The sequence below is a fragment of the Giraffa tippelskirchi genome, chromosome 7, assembly GCF_054371585.1.
Source record: "Giraffa tippelskirchi isolate mGirTip1 chromosome 7, T2T-mGirTip1v1.2.pri, whole genome shotgun sequence".
Classification (NCBI taxonomy): Eukaryota; Metazoa; Chordata; class Mammalia; order Artiodactyla; family Giraffidae; genus Giraffa; species Giraffa tippelskirchi.
Genome location: NC_137281.1, coordinates 9,804,515 through 9,820,746, shown reverse-complemented (window position 1 = coordinate 9,820,746; position 16,232 = coordinate 9,804,515). Strand labels below are relative to the sequence as shown.

At 50.6% G+C, this 16,232-nt stretch overlaps 1 protein-coding gene across 9 annotated transcripts; it reads right to left on the bottom strand.

Moving 5' to 3' along the window:
- Positions 1 to 15,795, bottom strand: FBXO46 (F-box protein 46). 9 transcript variants are annotated; one of them, XM_081515664.1, is made up of 4 exons: positions 15,738 to 15,795; positions 14,896 to 15,076; positions 11,858 to 11,988; positions 1 to 2,957 (listed from the first exon to the last, which is right to left on the bottom strand). In XM_081515664.1, the coding sequence occupies exon 4, from the start codon at positions 2,878 to 2,880 to the stop codon at positions 1,063 to 1,065; it is 1,818 nt and encodes a 605-aa protein (XP_081371790.1). In that variant the 5' UTR covers positions 2,881 to 2,957; positions 11,858 to 11,988; positions 14,896 to 15,076; positions 15,738 to 15,795; the 3' UTR covers positions 1 to 1,062. The 9 variants fall into 9 exon arrangements, with proteins under 9 accessions (XP_081371790.1, XP_081371788.1, XP_081371792.1 ...); XM_081515662.1 differs by having other exon boundaries at positions 14,896 to 14,991; XM_081515666.1 differs by having other exon boundaries at positions 14,896 to 14,970.
- Positions 15,796 to 16,232: the final 437 nt, after the last annotated feature.

The window sequence follows — 16,232 nt, the reverse complement described above, 5'->3', positions numbered from 1 at the left end:
GCCTTATAAATATTGATTTTATAGAAAGGACCAATTCAAAATTGGTCAGATGCCACACGTTAGAAGCTTTCCAGAACCACAAGGATGAAAAAACAAAACCAAATTAAAAAAAAAACAAACCCAAACAGAACAAACAAAAGTACTCCAGATCAAACTGCCTGAAAGTCAAGGTCTTGGTTCACTAAAGGATTCTTTAAAAAAATATGTGGCTAGAGGACGGAGAGACCTCTAACACCCGAACAAGTACCCCAAGTGGAAGGAAAAAAAAACAGAAATTGAAACCCATAGTCCCTGCCCACTGGCGCCCCCACGCTGTCCAGAGCGAGGCAAAGGGCTTCACAGCTTTTTTTGTGGGGGGGGTGGGGGGTGGGGGGTGGGGAGTGGGATGGGGTCATGGCAATAGCTTAAATATTGGAAGAGAATTTTTACACTTCAACTTTTGTTTTCCTCTTGGGGACCTAGAGAGACTGATAGCTTGAGGTTATGGAGAAAACTGATTTTTATTGTTTTAATGGGGAAAATGTCTAGAAATGGCAGGTGGCCATGAAAAGTGCCAAAATGTGATCTGTGATCTGATGGCCCCCAATTCCTAAAGAGGAGGTGAGCCCTGGTGTAGTAGGTTAGGAAGGGTACCAACGCTGGGTGCTGCAGCCTCTTGGGGGAAAATAACAACTCCACAGAGAAAGAACTGGGGAAGGGAATGCAAGGGGGCCAGAATGGGGGAACCCTTAAGTAGTACCAAAATTAGCTGCCATCTGCTCCCTGCTAGTGGGTCCCTGGGGTATGGAGAGTGGCAGGGAGGGCATCGGGGCTGAATGGAGACGAAATTGAGATGCTGATTAAAAAAAACACCCAACTTGAGGGTCTGAAGAGTAGAAAACCAGTAGGGATCAATCAGAGTGCTTTCTTAGTCACCCCCATGAACCCCATCTTAGTTCTGGAGGGGGATCCATGCTGCCTGGGCTGGGGGTATGGGCTGGTGACCCAGTCCTGACCCTTTGTTCCCAGGGGGAGGGGGTGGGGGTGGGCGTGGTGGGTTCTTCCCCACCCCCTCCCCCGTCTTCACCTCCCCTCCTCGCGGCCAGCCCGGCCCCCACCAGTGCCCGGCCCGTTGCAGGGCAGCACCCAGTTGTTATCATGCAGACCCAGGCGGCAGCCGGGCGTCTCGCGATCGGCTCGGCGGCAGCACATCCAGTAGGAACGTCCGTAAGGCAGGTCGTGGTGGTAGGGCTTGGGGTGCCAGCGGCAGAGCGACACATCGCCCTTCTCATATCTTTTGCGGCACTGTTTGCAAGGGTCATCGCGGTAGAGTGGGTCGCGGCTCCAGCGTGAGTCTGTGGCCCGCACGCCGAACGCCTCAATGATGCCCTTGAAGTGGTGGCAGGTGCACTTGAGAGCCGCCAGGGCCCGCGTGGGCAGGAAACTGAAGATCTTGACCAGCACGTGCTCTGGGAGCACCAGCATGTACTGCCGCGGCTCCAACAACCGCTGGATCTTGAAACGGATCTCCAGGAAGTCGTGGGACACGTGCCGGTACAGGCGGCACAGGGAGGTGTCGGCCGTCCCCTCGGCATCGTCCGGGCCTGGCGCCGTGGCCGGTGAGTCGGCCGGCGGAGGCTCGGGGGGCCCGTCCGGCCCCCGGGACTGGAGGAAAAAGAGCTGGCCGGGCGGAGGTGGCTCCTCGGGGCTGACAGTCAGGCACACCGTCTCCTCTTTCACGTTTTTGGTGCTGTCCTTGCCAAAGAAGATGCACTCGTCCACCACCCCAGTGACCACCACATCCACGTGGAAGCCTGACGCTCCGCAGTCCCGGGCAGGGGGTGGCGGGGGCGCCGGGGGAGTGTCCTCGGGCCTGGCGGGGGCGGGGGTCTCACCCTCACTGGCTTCGTCTGCCCTAGCCAGCAGGAACTCCACGTTGCTGGGGAGGGCGTCCCGAGAGGGGCTGATGAGCTGGTACAGGTCGCAGGTGATCTTGTCCTTGGCCCGGGCTCCGGGACCCGGGCTGCCAGGGTAAGCACAACCCGGCCGTCCCCCGCTCCCGTTGGGCAAGCTGCCATCCGGTGCTCTGGACTCTCGGCCGTTGGAGATCCGGAAGGCGATGCGCACCTCTCCGGGGCCTGGCCCAGGCCGCTCCTCCTTGCGGAGGCCCTTGGCCGGAGGGTTGTCCCGCTGGGCCTCAAAGTGGGCTACCGCCTCGGCTACACGGCTGCAGTCCCCGCTGCCGGACCTTCGTTCGGATCCCAGCCCCTTGGCAGGCCCACCCTGCTCAGCCGACACGAAGACCACAGGCGCCGGGGTGCTGGGGCGCGGGTAGCTCTGCAGGGCCAGGGCGGCCCGCTGTTCCACCAGGGCCACCATCTCGGCCACAGAGAGCAGGTCCACATCCTCGCCGGCGGAGGCTGGGGCCCCCTCCACGGCAGGGGGCCCGTCCTGTCCCCCTGGGTCGGGCGGAGCCTTTGTAGATTCAAGACAGCGCCTCCTCCGCTTGGCCTTGGAGCTGTCACTGCCCCAGTGCCCCTTGACCTTCATGGAGCTGGCCCGACTGCCGCCACCACACTGGTGGGCCACAAAGAAGGCCACCTTCTCCTTTGTATTCCCCGGCTTGATCACATACCACGTGTCCAGCAGAACTCGACCCTCGTCGCCAGCTGCGGCTGCAGAAAGGAGCGGGGCAGGCTGGGAGGCAGGAGCCTCGGAGGCCAAGACTGGGGGCGTGTTCTCAGAGTGGGCAGGGCCATGTTCTGGCTCTGCCCCACCGCCGGGTTCCGAGCAGGCTGAGGGCTTGAGGGCTGCAGAAGGTGGACGTGGCTGGTTCTGCGAGTAGGTGCCGAAGGGCCGGGGGCACCAGAGCTGGAAGGGCAGGAGGCCACCTCGGTCCATTCTGGGAATGGTGGCAGAGAGGCAGGGGTTCACCACATCGCAGGGCCTGGATGGCGGTGGGGGGCTCCACAGGTCACCTGGAGACATGGAAGAGGGGGTGGGGGAGCTGGGGAACAGCCGGCCCCGTCAGTTCCCCTCTGACCTCAACCTCTCCGGATCTGAGGAGACAGACCAGGCTGGACCACTCAGATCCTGTTCCCGCCCCGCCCTGACCCAGATGAGCAAACGGAGGGCTGCAGAGAGGTTGGGACCTGCTTCTGTAATACCCAGAGTGTGACAGGAGCTGGCAGTTTGCTTCAACCTTCCACTGCCTGACTGGTTTTACTCACGATCCACAGGCCTTCTGCTGCCAGAACTTTAAACAGAATTTAAAGTACCAACTGACGGAAAGCTCCTCCTTTTTCTATTTGCTCACCCAGTAACAAGTTCCTGAAGAGACAACAATTCCCAGCCCTGCCCACAGCTAAGGGAGCCTGAACCCATGGAGGAAGGAACAAGGTGGGCTGGGCAGGGGAAGATTAGAGGTAGGAGACAGAGAGGTCCTTAAGAGTGGAGCTCTTCACTTGGTTCCAGTTGTGAGGCTCTTTGGGGATCTATTACAGCTGCAGATCCTCACCCAGAAAAATGCACACACTTGCACCAAGACTGTGCAGGTAATTCCTTTAAGCAGAAACGTAGACCCCTGGCATGAGAAGGCCTTTCTAGTCTAGTTTCTTCAAGTTGCTCCCAACTTGTTGAGTTTGAGGCTCAGAGTGGGGAAGGTTTATATATTGCAAAACCAGGCCCTCAAACTTGGTTTCCAGATTTCTCAATTTAGGGCTTGTAATAGTGACCCTTTTATTTTGCAATGACTTTGTGTGCGTGACCTAATCTGGAGGCAGTCTTGCTACTGAGCCTGACCCAACTATGTTCTACTGCAGAACTGCTGCTGCTGCTGCTAAGTCACTTCAGTCGTGTCCGACTCTGTGCGACCCCATAGACGGCAGCCCACCAGGCTCCACCGTCCCTGGGATTCTCCAGGCAAGAATACTGGAGTGGGTTGCCATTTCCTCTGCAGTCTCAAATCCTCAGTCTTTCCCTGGGCCATCTCCCTCCAGATATCTTGAAACCAAGACACCCTTCAAATGTCCGAACCTTCCACATGCTTACAGACCAGTGAAACTAGTTTGCTGACTCCTGGTTGTACTATTTTGAGCCAAGGGCCAAATCCGGCCCATTGCCTGTCTCTGCAAATAAAATTTTATTGAAATATGTTCATTTGTTCATGACTGCTTTTATGCTACCACAGCAGAGTTGAGTAGAGGTGACAGAGAAGATATGGCTTGCAAAGCCTAAAATACTCATTATCTGGCCGTTTATGGAAAAAGTTTGCTGACCTCTGCAGTATATATGGTTCCTCTAAATTCAGGCAATACCACAGACATCACTAAATCACCATTTATTTCATGGCCCTATAGCTTTAAGATCTAGACAGCCTCCAAGCACTCATAGACACCAAAGTCTTAATCCTAAGAATCCTTGCCCACCTCCCCATAATTCCCAATCCCACCTACTCCTCCTAACACAGCCCCTGCTGAAATCTGTTTCTTGCTTAAAAAAAAAAAATACCACACAGCCCCTAAAACCTATAGATGGCTAAGTTTACCAACAACCAACACATCTAAAATGACCAGGAACAGGGTTTCCTTGGTGGCTCGATGGTAAAGAATCTAGAATCTACCTGCCAATGCAGGAGACATGGGTTTGATTTCTGATGAGACGATCCCACATGTCTCGGAACAAGTAAGCCTATGAACCACAACTATTGAGCCTGTGCTCCAGAGCTGGGGAGCCACAACTACTGGGTCCATGTGCCCTGGAGCCTGTGCTGTGCAACAAGAGAGGCCACCACAATGAGAAGCCTGTGCACCGCAGCAAGAGTGACCCCTGCTTGCTGCAACTGGAGAAGGGCCTGCGCAGTGATGATGACCCAGCATAACCAAAAGTAAATAAACAAAATTATAAATAAATAAAATGTCCAGGAATAGAAACTGCCACAGCAAAAGCCACTCATTCTCTATAGATGCAAATATATCCTGACCCAAAATATCCAGACCCTCTCAAAATCTTACTTAACTTCCAAACCTAAAAATATCCCCTCCAGCCCAGAAAGCCTCAATCTCAATGTAGACCTACACAAATCCCATGTCTACCAAGAACTCCAACACACACAGCAATTTCCAAACCTCACGGATGACCCAAAGGACCAGTTTCCTGAAATTCTACACTTACCTCAAACTCTCTCTAAACCTCCACACGCATTACCTAATCCCACAGAAGGCCCCCCGACAGCAAAACAACTAACTAAAACATCAACGCTCCCTAACACATAAAACTAATACCAAACCATTTATTTCTCAAAGTCAAAAGAACCTCCAAAATACTCCCAAAGAAACCTCACAAAATGTTAATACGCAGACATGAGCTTATGGCACGCTCGCTGGCAGCTTACTGGGTACTGTTTTAACAATTCCTGCTAATCCTCCCTCCTCCCTAGGAAGCAGGGAGTGTTATTCGTCCCTGAGTCCAGATGAGGGGCAGAAAGGTTAAATCCCTGTCCGGAGCCAGACAGGGAGGAAGTCGGGAGAGCAGAAAGCGCATGCATTCTGGGTCTAGACATGGGACTCTCTGCTTCTGTCTCTCCGTGGCTCCCCAAATCCTATACCCACCAAACACCCCAAATCACATGGGGGATTCCCTACAATACATTCGAATTTTCTATACTACATCGGAACCCAAACTCAAATCCCAAGGCGCCACCTAAACTCAAGGGAACCCCAAAGTATCTCCATACCCACGAAAAATGTTCCCACTCCCACCCATTATAGCTTCCCTGGAATTCGCCAACCGCTAAGGTTACTCTCGAAACCTAGACACGCCCCCTCAAAGTTCCCCACCGGCGCGCCCCGCCCCCTGCGGGGAGGAGGCGGCACCCACGCGTGCGCAAGAGAAGAGGGCCCGCCCCCTCGCTCCTTCCCTCCAGCTGTCGCGCTTGCCCGGCACCCCACTGGTTTCCCTCCGCCCCTTTGTTGACAGACGTGCGCGTGATGCCCCCAGCCAATGAGCGGCGGCCATTCGGCGCCATGCCCATATAAGGCAGGCCTTGGCGAAGGGGCCCAACTTCGAAAGAGGGTGGAGTAGGCGAGAGGTGACGAACGGGGTGCGGAAATAGTCAAGTGAAGAGAGTGTGGAACAATTCCTAACTTCCTGCTAAACGGAAGAACAAGGCCAGGACCCAGGCCATGACAATCAAGGAAAGGTTTATTACGACGTTTCCTCTAAACAGGAGCCCTGATTGACAGCTGAAATTTAAAGGGCCATGCAGTTAACGGATTGAGACTCCAGGTCCGGAGGAAAGGAAGGGGGCAGAAAGATCTGAAAGTGCCTAGCTTTGGTAGGGAAACCTGGAGGGCGAGATTTCCCGCGGGGGAAACGGAGCAGCAGGATCACCTCACCCTGAAAAACAAATGGGCAGAACCCTGAGATGGTGGCTCCGGCGGCACTAAGTCTAAGCCTCTGGGCCTGGCCGTGAGGCTCAGGCCGTGTGGCCAAAAGGGCCTCTCAGGCCAGCCCTTCCAACCAGGCGCCGCAAACAGTAGAAGAAAATAATATGAAATACCTTAATAATTTTTTTAAATATTGATTACCTGTTAAAATGAGACTATTTAGGATATAAATGAGTTAAAAATGTTTAAAATTGACTTCATCTCTTTGACTTTTTAAATGTGGCTACTAGAGGATTTTAAATTACCTGTAAGGTTCACTTTGTTTCTATTGAACAGCACTGGCCTAGATCCTTTCAGTGCCAGGCTGGCTCAAGAGACACTCCACTGCAGGCATCTGTCCATTCCCACCACCCTGTCTGCTACCAGCCATCCTGCACATCAGAGCCAGAAGGGTATTCTCAAAGTATAAACCTGACCTTGTCCCTACCCTACTCAGAACCTACCATGACTCCCCAGTGCCCTTGGGGAAAAGCCCAGATACTCTACAACTCCAGCCTCATACTTCCCCCACTTTCCCACGCCCCCAGTTGGACCCAGGTAAGCACCTGCTGTGGCCTACAGAATAGTTAGAATACTGAGGCCTTCTCTGATCCTCAGGAGGGGAGGTTATCTCCATTGTATAGATGAAGAAACTGAGGCAGGTCAGGTTGCCTAACTAGCTCAAGGTCACACATAACTGGTGGGACTTAAAAGCAGGGATGGGAACCCAGGGAATCTGATTTTAGATTGCTGTGCTCTACTGTTTAATTATATATTCTCTGGGGTTTCAGCTCAGCCATCCTCTCCTCCAGGAAGCTAACCCATTAAGGCTGGGTCAGGCTCCACCTCTGGGCTCCCACACTGGCCTCCTTGCTGTATATTCCTGAGAGTCACCAAGCCCTTTCCTTCTATGTTCCCTCTGATCGGCATGCTTTCCCCCCAGGTCTCCACATGGCTCTATCCCTTCTATCATTTGGGTCTTAGCTCAAATGTAACTTTCATGGGCCTGTATCTTTAACAGGGAGGCCTTCCCTGAGCTCCCTTCTTGGAAACCTTCCACCTGCCCAGAAGGGTCCTCTGGGTTCCCCAAACCTAGCTCTGTCCACTGTCACTATCGAGGGATGGATCCATCTGCTCCACTGAATAGTGAACCCATGGGAGGAAAGGTCAGAGTTATCATGGTCATCATGGTGACCCCAGCAACACTGCCTAGCTCGGGACAGAATGGATCAAAGTTCCCTGCCCTAAGGCTCCATGTCTCAAACTCCTGGAGGCCTGGCAGTGTAAACTCTGTTTCACACCCAAATATTCTATCTGTGTCAGAGGTTACTAGAGCAGAATTCTCTAACTTCCCAAACACTGAGCTCTGTACAAGGCCATACCCTAAGGCAATGCTCCATGAAGATCCACTTATTGAAAAACATCTGGAGCCAAAAAGACTGAAAATCAAAAGATGGAAAAAGACTGACCAGGCAAATAAGAACCAAGAATCAAATAGAGAGGCTTCCCCGGTGGCTCAGTGGTAAAGAACCCACCTGCCAATTCAGGAGACACGGGTTCGATCCCTGATCTGGGAAGACCCCACATGCTGTGGAGCAACTAAGCCCGCGTGCGCCACAATTATAGAGCCTGTGCTCTAGAGCCCGGAAGCCATCACTACTGAGCCCATGTGCTGCAACTACTGAAGCCCATGTGCCTTACAGGGCTGTGCTCTGCAACAAGAGAAGCCACTGCAATGAAAAGCCCGTGCACCACAACTAGAGAGTAGCTCCTGCTTGCTGAAATTAGAGAAAAGCCCTTGCAGCAACAAAGACCCAGCACAGCCAAAAATAAATAAATAAAAATTAAAAAAAAAAGTCAAGTAGAGAAGTGACACTGCTGATTAAAAAAACAGTAACAACTGACAAAAGGAAAAAGGGATGATTAGGGACAAAGAATGTGACAAAACAAACTGACCCATTATACACAAAAGTTCTCAACATACGTGCTCCTAATACTATGGCCTCAAAACAGACAAGGCAAAAAGCAACAGAATGACAGCTTGGCAACTCCACCACTGCAGTGGGAAACCTTAATGTATCTCTCCATAAGACAGTGGTTGAAAAGAAAAAAATTCAGTAAGGACCTGAACCACACAATCATCACCCTTGCTGGAATGCCCCCAATTAGAGAATCCAGCTTTATGTCCCTCATCTGACATTCTGAGGTCCTCCCGTGTGCTGGCCCCGGGTTGGGTGCTGGAGATACAGAGATGACACTGAGATCACCAGAAAGAGCTCATGGGAAAGGGGGCAGGCATCCAAAGAAACAGTCATGGCCAAGATGAATGTATTACAGAGGAAATGATGATCACAACAGCAGTTAACACTGGAGCTCTCACTGTGAGCCAGGCTTTGTTCTGAGTGCTTTATAAATATTAACTCGTTTAATTCTCACATCGTTTTACTACTTCTTTTTATCTCATTTCAGATGTTAGAAAGTGGGGGCATAGAATGGCTAAGTAATTGCTGTTGGACACAGCTTTGTGGCCAAGCTTTGAATCAAAGAGTCTGGCTGACTCCAGAGTGCAAGCAGCTCCTTCATGGAGTATACAGAGCAATTTTCCTGGATCATTTTGTTCTGTCTGCAAAGCCTTTGCACTCTCTGTTCCCTCTGCCTGGAATACTCTTCCCCAGGTAACCAGAGGGCTCACCCCCCTCCTCAGATCACCTTCATGAGACCTTTCATTTTAAATTTATTTTATTGAAGTAGTATTGATTGGGGCTTCCCAGGTGGTGCTAGTGGTAAAGGACCCGCCTGCCAATGCAGAGATGCAGGAGATTCGGGAGACTCCAGTTCAATCCCTGGGTCGGGAAGATCCCCTGAAGGAGGGCATGGCAACCCACTCCAGTATTCTTGCCTGGAGAATCTCATGGAAGAGGAACCTGGCAGTGTACAGTCCATAGGGTCGCCAAGAGTAGGACATGACTGAAGTGACTTAGCACGCACGCATAGTTGATTTACAATGTCATGTTAATTTCTACTATACAGCAAGGTGATCCAGTTATACATATATATATATATATATATATATATATATATACACACACATTCTTTTCCATAATGGTTTATCGTAGGATACTGAATACAGTTCCCTGTGCTATACAGTAGGATCTTGTTGTTCCTGAGAACATCTTGATTGAAAACTACAGTCCCCACCACAGATAAGACACACACTCTCCCTGATTTATTTTTCTCCTTAGCACGCATTACTATCTACTATGCTACAAACTTTATTATTGTCAGCTCCCCTCACTAAAATGAAAACTCCCCCAGACTGGTATTTTTTGCCTAGTTTTTTTTCCCCCACCTCTGCATCCCCAGCTTTCAGAATAGCACCAAGTGGTTGGCTACTATGAGTGTGGTCCTCAAAGCAGCAGCTGCAGCTGGAAGTGTATTAGAAATGTAATCTTGGGCTTTCCCCTACACCTGCTGAATCAGAAAGTGCATGTCAACAAGATCTCTGGGGGATCACACAATTAAGTTGGAGAATCTACGCCCAGGCACATTGCAGGTGTGAAGCACTTATTGGTTGGAACAAACCCCTAATACTGCCTTACTGTCCGCCTTCCACACAGATGCTACTGGGGACCTCTTGTGAAAAATGAGCTGGTCCAGCCAAGTCCAGCGGTAGAAATCCTGCTCCCAGGACCAAGGCATGAGGCCACCTCCTCCAGGAGCCGTGCTGGTGCCCTCCTAAGCCACACAGGGTCTCTTCCTCCTGAGGCCTCCTCTGGCCGCACCTGTCATCTGTCTCGGCTGAGTGACAATGACCTGGGTCAGGGCCCCTCTCTCTCCCCTCCATCCTCTAGGTTTCTGGAAGGCTGGAATCTCTCCCCAAAGGCACAGCTGCTCCAGCCTCCACACTTGGCTCTCTGGCCTGGTTTAGTTCTTCTGGCTCCATCCTTTTCATGGTAGCCAGAAAGATCTTCCTAAACACCAATCAGACCACAGAACTCCCCTGTTTAAAATCCTTCCACGAGAGGTGCAAGTTGGCAAAACAAAACCAATGAACAAATAGAACAGGCACAGGAACCCTTTCTCGGGAAGCTGCCAAAGGATTTGCTTCACAGAAGTAAAGGAGTAAACCAAGAAAAAGGAAGCTATCAGATCAAGGAGATAAGATCTAGTTCAGAAGAAAGACAAAAGGAGGAAGGACTCCCCAGATGAAGATAAAGGGAGCTCTGAGGACAGCTATGTAGCAGGTTAAGGGAGAACCTGCTTCCATAAATGCACAGAGAGAGGAAAAAGGCTGCTAATTAACAAGCTAAGCCTTTGACTTAAGAAGCTGGGAACAGAAATTCCCTGGCAGTCCAGTGGTTAGGATTCTGTGCTTTCACTGCCAAGGACTTGGGTTCAATCCCTGGTCAGGGAACTAAGATCTTGCAAGTTGGAGAGGTCAGGGTCATGCCAGGACAGGGCTGGGCACAGAGCGGTGCCCAGGGAGTGTACTTGCCCATTACTACAACAGGCATCGGTGGCAGGACCCTCACGGCACTGCTCCTGGTCTTATTCCTTCAATTCTCCACCCTATCACCCCCCTACAACTGTGTCCACAATCCTGATCCATCCATGCCCCTTTATTGGTTTTTCTGGACTCAGGGTCTGCTGGTCTCTCTCCTCCTCTTAAGTCCTCCTTTCTAATAGCTGGTCAGAATCATACAAATCCTCAGCATCTAGAGATCCAGGCCACAGACAGAATCCAGGCAGGGAGTACCCCAGCTTTCTCACTTTTAGGGCTGTGACTATAGGCAGGGTCCTTATCCCTCTGTGCCTCAGTTTCCCCCAACATAAAATACAGATAGTAACAGTACCCACCCATGGGTTGGCTGCTGATTCATTGAGATCAACTCGGTAGAGCGCTCAGTGCCAGCGAGGCACCAAGGAGAGATTCAATATGAAGGGACCAGGATTATTAAGAAAAGGTGAGACATGGACTTCCCCGGTGGCCAGTAGTTAAAGATTTCTCCTTACAGTGCAGGGGCTGAGGATTATATCCCTGATTGGAGAGCTAAGATTCCATATGCCTGGGGGCCAAAAAACCAAAACGTAAAGCAGAAAGAATATTGTAATAAAATCAATAAAGTCTTTAAAAACGGTTCACATAAAAACAAGGTTTTAAAAAAATAAAAGGAAAGTAAGAACAGGTAAGACAGGGAATTCCCTGGTGGTCCAGTGGTTAGGACTCTTGAGCTTCCACTGCAGAAGGCAGGGGTTTGATTCCCTGGTCGGGGAACTAAGATCTCATCAGCATGGCAAAAAAAAAAGGGACCACTCAAGAGTCTGACAACCACTTAATGGAGTCAAAGACTTCTTCCCTGTTTATTTTACATTCTGAAATTAAACTGGTCCTATTCCCCCACAATAATCAAAACATGGCCATTCCTTTGTAACTGTCTGGTACTGGATCTCACCTAGTAATTAAACAGCATCTACAGAGCAGTTACTATGTGTCAGACACTGTTCTGGGCATCAGGGACATGCAGGACACAGGAGACAGAAATCCTCGTCCTCATGGATTGGAGACAGGGTAAATTTCACAGTGCTACAGGAAAACAAATATAGTTAGTGAAAGGGCTCAAGAGTGTAAGGTGGGGATTATAATCTTAACTGAGGGGTCAGGAGCAGGTGACACGCCAAGTCTTTTAGAAAACCTGGGGACTTCCCTGGTAGTCCAGTGGTTAAAAATGCCCCTTCTTATGCAGGGGGACTCAGGTTCGATCTTTGGTTGGGGAACTAAGATCCTACATGTCAGAGGGCAACTAGCATGAGTGCCTCAAATACTGAGCTCCTTTGCTCTGAAGCCCATGTGCCACAACTAAGACCTGACACCACCAAATAAATAAATATTAAAAAAAAAAAAAAGAAAACTTGTGCTTTTAGGAATAACACAGCTTTACCAGAGTTGCTAGCAATATACCACTAGCAACAGTAAAGAAGAAAAAAAAATCATTTTGCATGAGTAAGCAGTTCATGCAGTCACAAAGAGTCAAACACGACTAAGCGACTGAACAACAACAAAGCTTCAGATAAGCCCAGGTTGGAAACACATTTAAGATTTAAGGAAAAGGCAGAGTAACTTAGAAAGCAGACACATTTTCCAAGACAAACAAATAAAGGAAGGAGGCGGGGGAAGCATTGCATCACCAGGGGGCGCCCAGATGTGACAAATGGATACAAGGAAGAGAGGCTGGCAACTTTTCCCTAAACCAACTGGATTCCAGATCATTCATTGCGACCTGGAAACAAAATGTTAAAAATCTAAGAAACTGGGAAAGATTGAAGGCAGGAGGAGAAGGGGACGACAGAGGATGAGATGGTTGGATGGCATCACTGACTTGATGGACATGAGTTTGAGCAAGCTCCGGGAGTTGGCGATGGACAGGGAAGCCTGGTGTGCTGCAGTCCATGGGGTCACAGAGAGTCAGACACCAGTGAGCAGTGACTGAACTGAACTGAATGACAAACAGGCAAAACTGGCATGAGGGGCTGAAAATGAATCAGGAGTAGAGTAACCCACACCAGAATAAGGAGCACAGATGCCACCAGAGATGCAAAACTGCCCCAGTGTTGTGACAGCCGCAAGCGCCCCAAGGGCAGGGTGGCAGCCTATACCTGGGACAGGTGCCGGCAAATCGTAGGTGCTCTATCAACACGGTGGATGATTCAAGGGATGAACCTCCATTTTCCAGAAGAGGAAACTGAGGTCCAGGGGGGTTAAGTGCCTTGCCCAAAGTCACAGAGCTGGTGGGTGATGGAGCCAGGATTCAAACCTTGGTATTATGGTTCTGGAGCACATGCTCAATAAATTTTTCTGGAAAGAATAAAATTAATCAAAATACTTCACACTTACGAAGAACTTAATATGCACTAGGCATATTATACACGAGATCTCATGAACGGCTGACAAGAGTTTCATGGTTGGAATGTGGCCCATTTTACATATGAGAAAACGGATGCCCAGAGTAGGCATGCAACTTGGCCAAGGACACACAGCAGCAGAAGTGGGGATGGGAACATGGGCCTACCGGATGCTGATGCTTTTAACCATAAGCTTTCCTATTACAGCCAGACAATTTAGGGGAAAAACTCTAGAAGCCTACAACAAATGAACCAAACTGTTTTAAAATGACTTACATACAAAGTTGCGAGGACCCAGTGACCAAAAAGTTGGAGGGAAAAAAACACAGTTGTTAGAAATATCTCCTATTCACTGAAATACATGGAGATGGGCCAGGCTGGGCATTGGTGAGTGAATTATTTATATTTGGCTGGGGCTAGGAATGGGAATGGGGACAGATTGAATTTCTGAGCACCGCCTCAGGGAGTCAGGCCTGGGCTTGGGCGCCCAGGGACAGAGGGTGGGGAACTAGAAGAGTCAGGACACGGGAGCAACCTGGGAGAGAAAGGAAAGGCAGTCTGGCTGGTGTCTCCCTCACCGGTATTTCTCTATTGCCCTCTCTCAGGTCTGCGTTTCCCATTCAAAGAAATGACAACTCACATGCATCAAGCATTTATCCAAGCACTTTATATGCTTACCTCCCTGAACTCTCTAACCTTCCTAGGGTTACTGACCCCATTTCATAATTGAGGAGAGGCCAAAAGACTTGCCCAAGGTCACAGAGAAGGTAAGTGGCAGAATTAAAATTTGAACTGAAGACTGCTTCGGACTTCCCTGGTGGTCCCATTGTTAAGACTCCGGTCTTCTGATGCAAGGGCATGGGTTCGATCCCTGCTCCAGGAAGAGACCACACATGGCGGAGCAGCTGAGCGTGTGCACCACAACTACTGAAGGTGGTGCGCCTAAGCTCTGCAACAGGAGAAGCCACTGCAATGAGAAGCCCAGGCACCGCAACTAGAAAGCATCCTCTGCTCACTGAAACTAGAGAAAGCCTATGGGCACCAATGAAGACCCGGCACAGTCAGCAGTAAATAAATAAACAAATCTTTGAAAAAAAAAAAACAACCTGAAGATGGCTTCAGTTCTCACTCTGCCCTACTCATAACGTTGTACCTCAGTACAGGAGCACAGATTCTAAGTCAGGATGCCTAGGTTGGAATCCCGAGTCTACCATTTAATGCTGGATGACCTTGGGAAAGTTGCTGAACCTCTCTGTGCCTCTGGTTCCTTTCTGTAGAACACAGCTAATAACAGCACCTACAACTTAGGGGTGTTGTCAGAATTAAAGGAGTTAGCACATACAAATAGCTAAGAACAAGGCCAGGCACTTCCTAAACAGTAAGTGTTAGCTGGAATTGGAATCGGCTGTGGGGAAACCCTCTCCCTGCCCCCGCATGTTTCTGACCTGAGGTGTGCCCAAATCAGTGCCAGGTTTTGAGAAAACACCCCTGGGGCTGCACTGAAAAGGAGGGAATCCATTAGCACCTGTGACCAAGTCACGTTCCTGGGGTGGGGAACTTCTCACCAACTGCTCTGAGACTAAGGACTTACCCTGAGCCAGGAGGACGATCTTATGAAGACTCCTCTCTTCTCAGTGGCATGTTGTTTCCACAATAGATAAGGGCACTGAGTTTCAGAGAGAGGACACTTGCCCAGATCATAAAGGAATGAAGAAAAGCTCTGAATGCTGGACTGCCCATACACATAAACCACCACACTTTTCTAAATCCCACTGGAGAAATAAGAGTGCAGAAGTCGTCTCTATGGCCTCTTCTGGCCATATAACCCTACAGTTGTGTGGCTGTCCAGTTTATCGGGAGTTTCTGGCTGGACTAAGCAAACTATCGCTACAGGCAGGTCCCTAATCTCTTGCTCCCCACCCTACGCACAGTCCTGGATCCTAACCTACACACCACTCTACCATTGATTTCTCTCTTCCACCATCTCAAGCTTGCCCTCCTGCCCCTAATCCGATCCAGAGGCTCCAACCCACCACTTTCAGAACTGGCCTCTCCCTCGGAGCCTCCAGACCCTCTCATTCACCTAGCACTGACTCCCATGCCTTTCCACACCCTCCCAGCTAAACCCCTCGAAATTGCCCCCTTCTGGGCCTCTGTCTGGACGCCAACTCCCTTCTCCAACTCGGGACTCCTTTCCCCAGCTCTGAGCTTCCTTACAATCAGTCCCAAAGCTCGAGTCTCTCCCCACCTTCAAGACCCATCCCCAGCCCCCATTCTACAATTCCCTCCAGCTCCCGTCTCCCAATCCCCTCCCCCAAGCGATCTCCTCTCATCCAGCCCCTTCTTTAGCCCCTGCCTCTTCCCTCTCGCTACCGGGTCCCGAATTCCCGCACGGGTTCTCAAGCGCCCCCGGCCCCGGCTCGAGGTTCTCACCATCACCCCGCGCTGCAGCTCCCTCGGCTACGCGGGTTTCCCCCACTCGCTCCTCTCCAGCCTCCCCTTCCGGGTTCCCGCCCCGAAGCCCGCTGGGAATTGGAGTCCGGGCGGTCACGGACTACATCTCCCAGAAGGCAGCACGGTTAGGCGCGGAGGTGGGGAAGGTAGCAAACTGGGCGGGCTGAGGAAAAGAATGACTCCAACTCCCAGGAGGCAGAGAGGGCTCCTGACAGCGCAGGCGCACAGAGCGCCCCCGCCAGGAGCGCTAGGAGATGCAGTCCAGCCTCCTCCATTTTGGCCCGGGGCCCTTGGAAGAGAAATTGAGAAAATTGTAAAGGGGCGTTTGTGAGGGGTGGAAAGAGCAAGTTTACTGACTTCCCTCTAACTGATTAACATGATAATTAACAGTGCCTTGTATTTTTTCAAACACTTTTCAAACATTTTTCAAACAAGTAAGTTAGCCTTACTTAGGAAGGAGGAAAGTTCCATATA

What these genes read in the sequence shown, in the direction of transcription:
- FBXO46 (XM_081515658.1), bottom strand. Translation starts at nt 2,967, where the DNA reads ATGTCTCCAGGTGACCTGTGGAGCCCCCCACCGCCATCCAGGCCCTGC.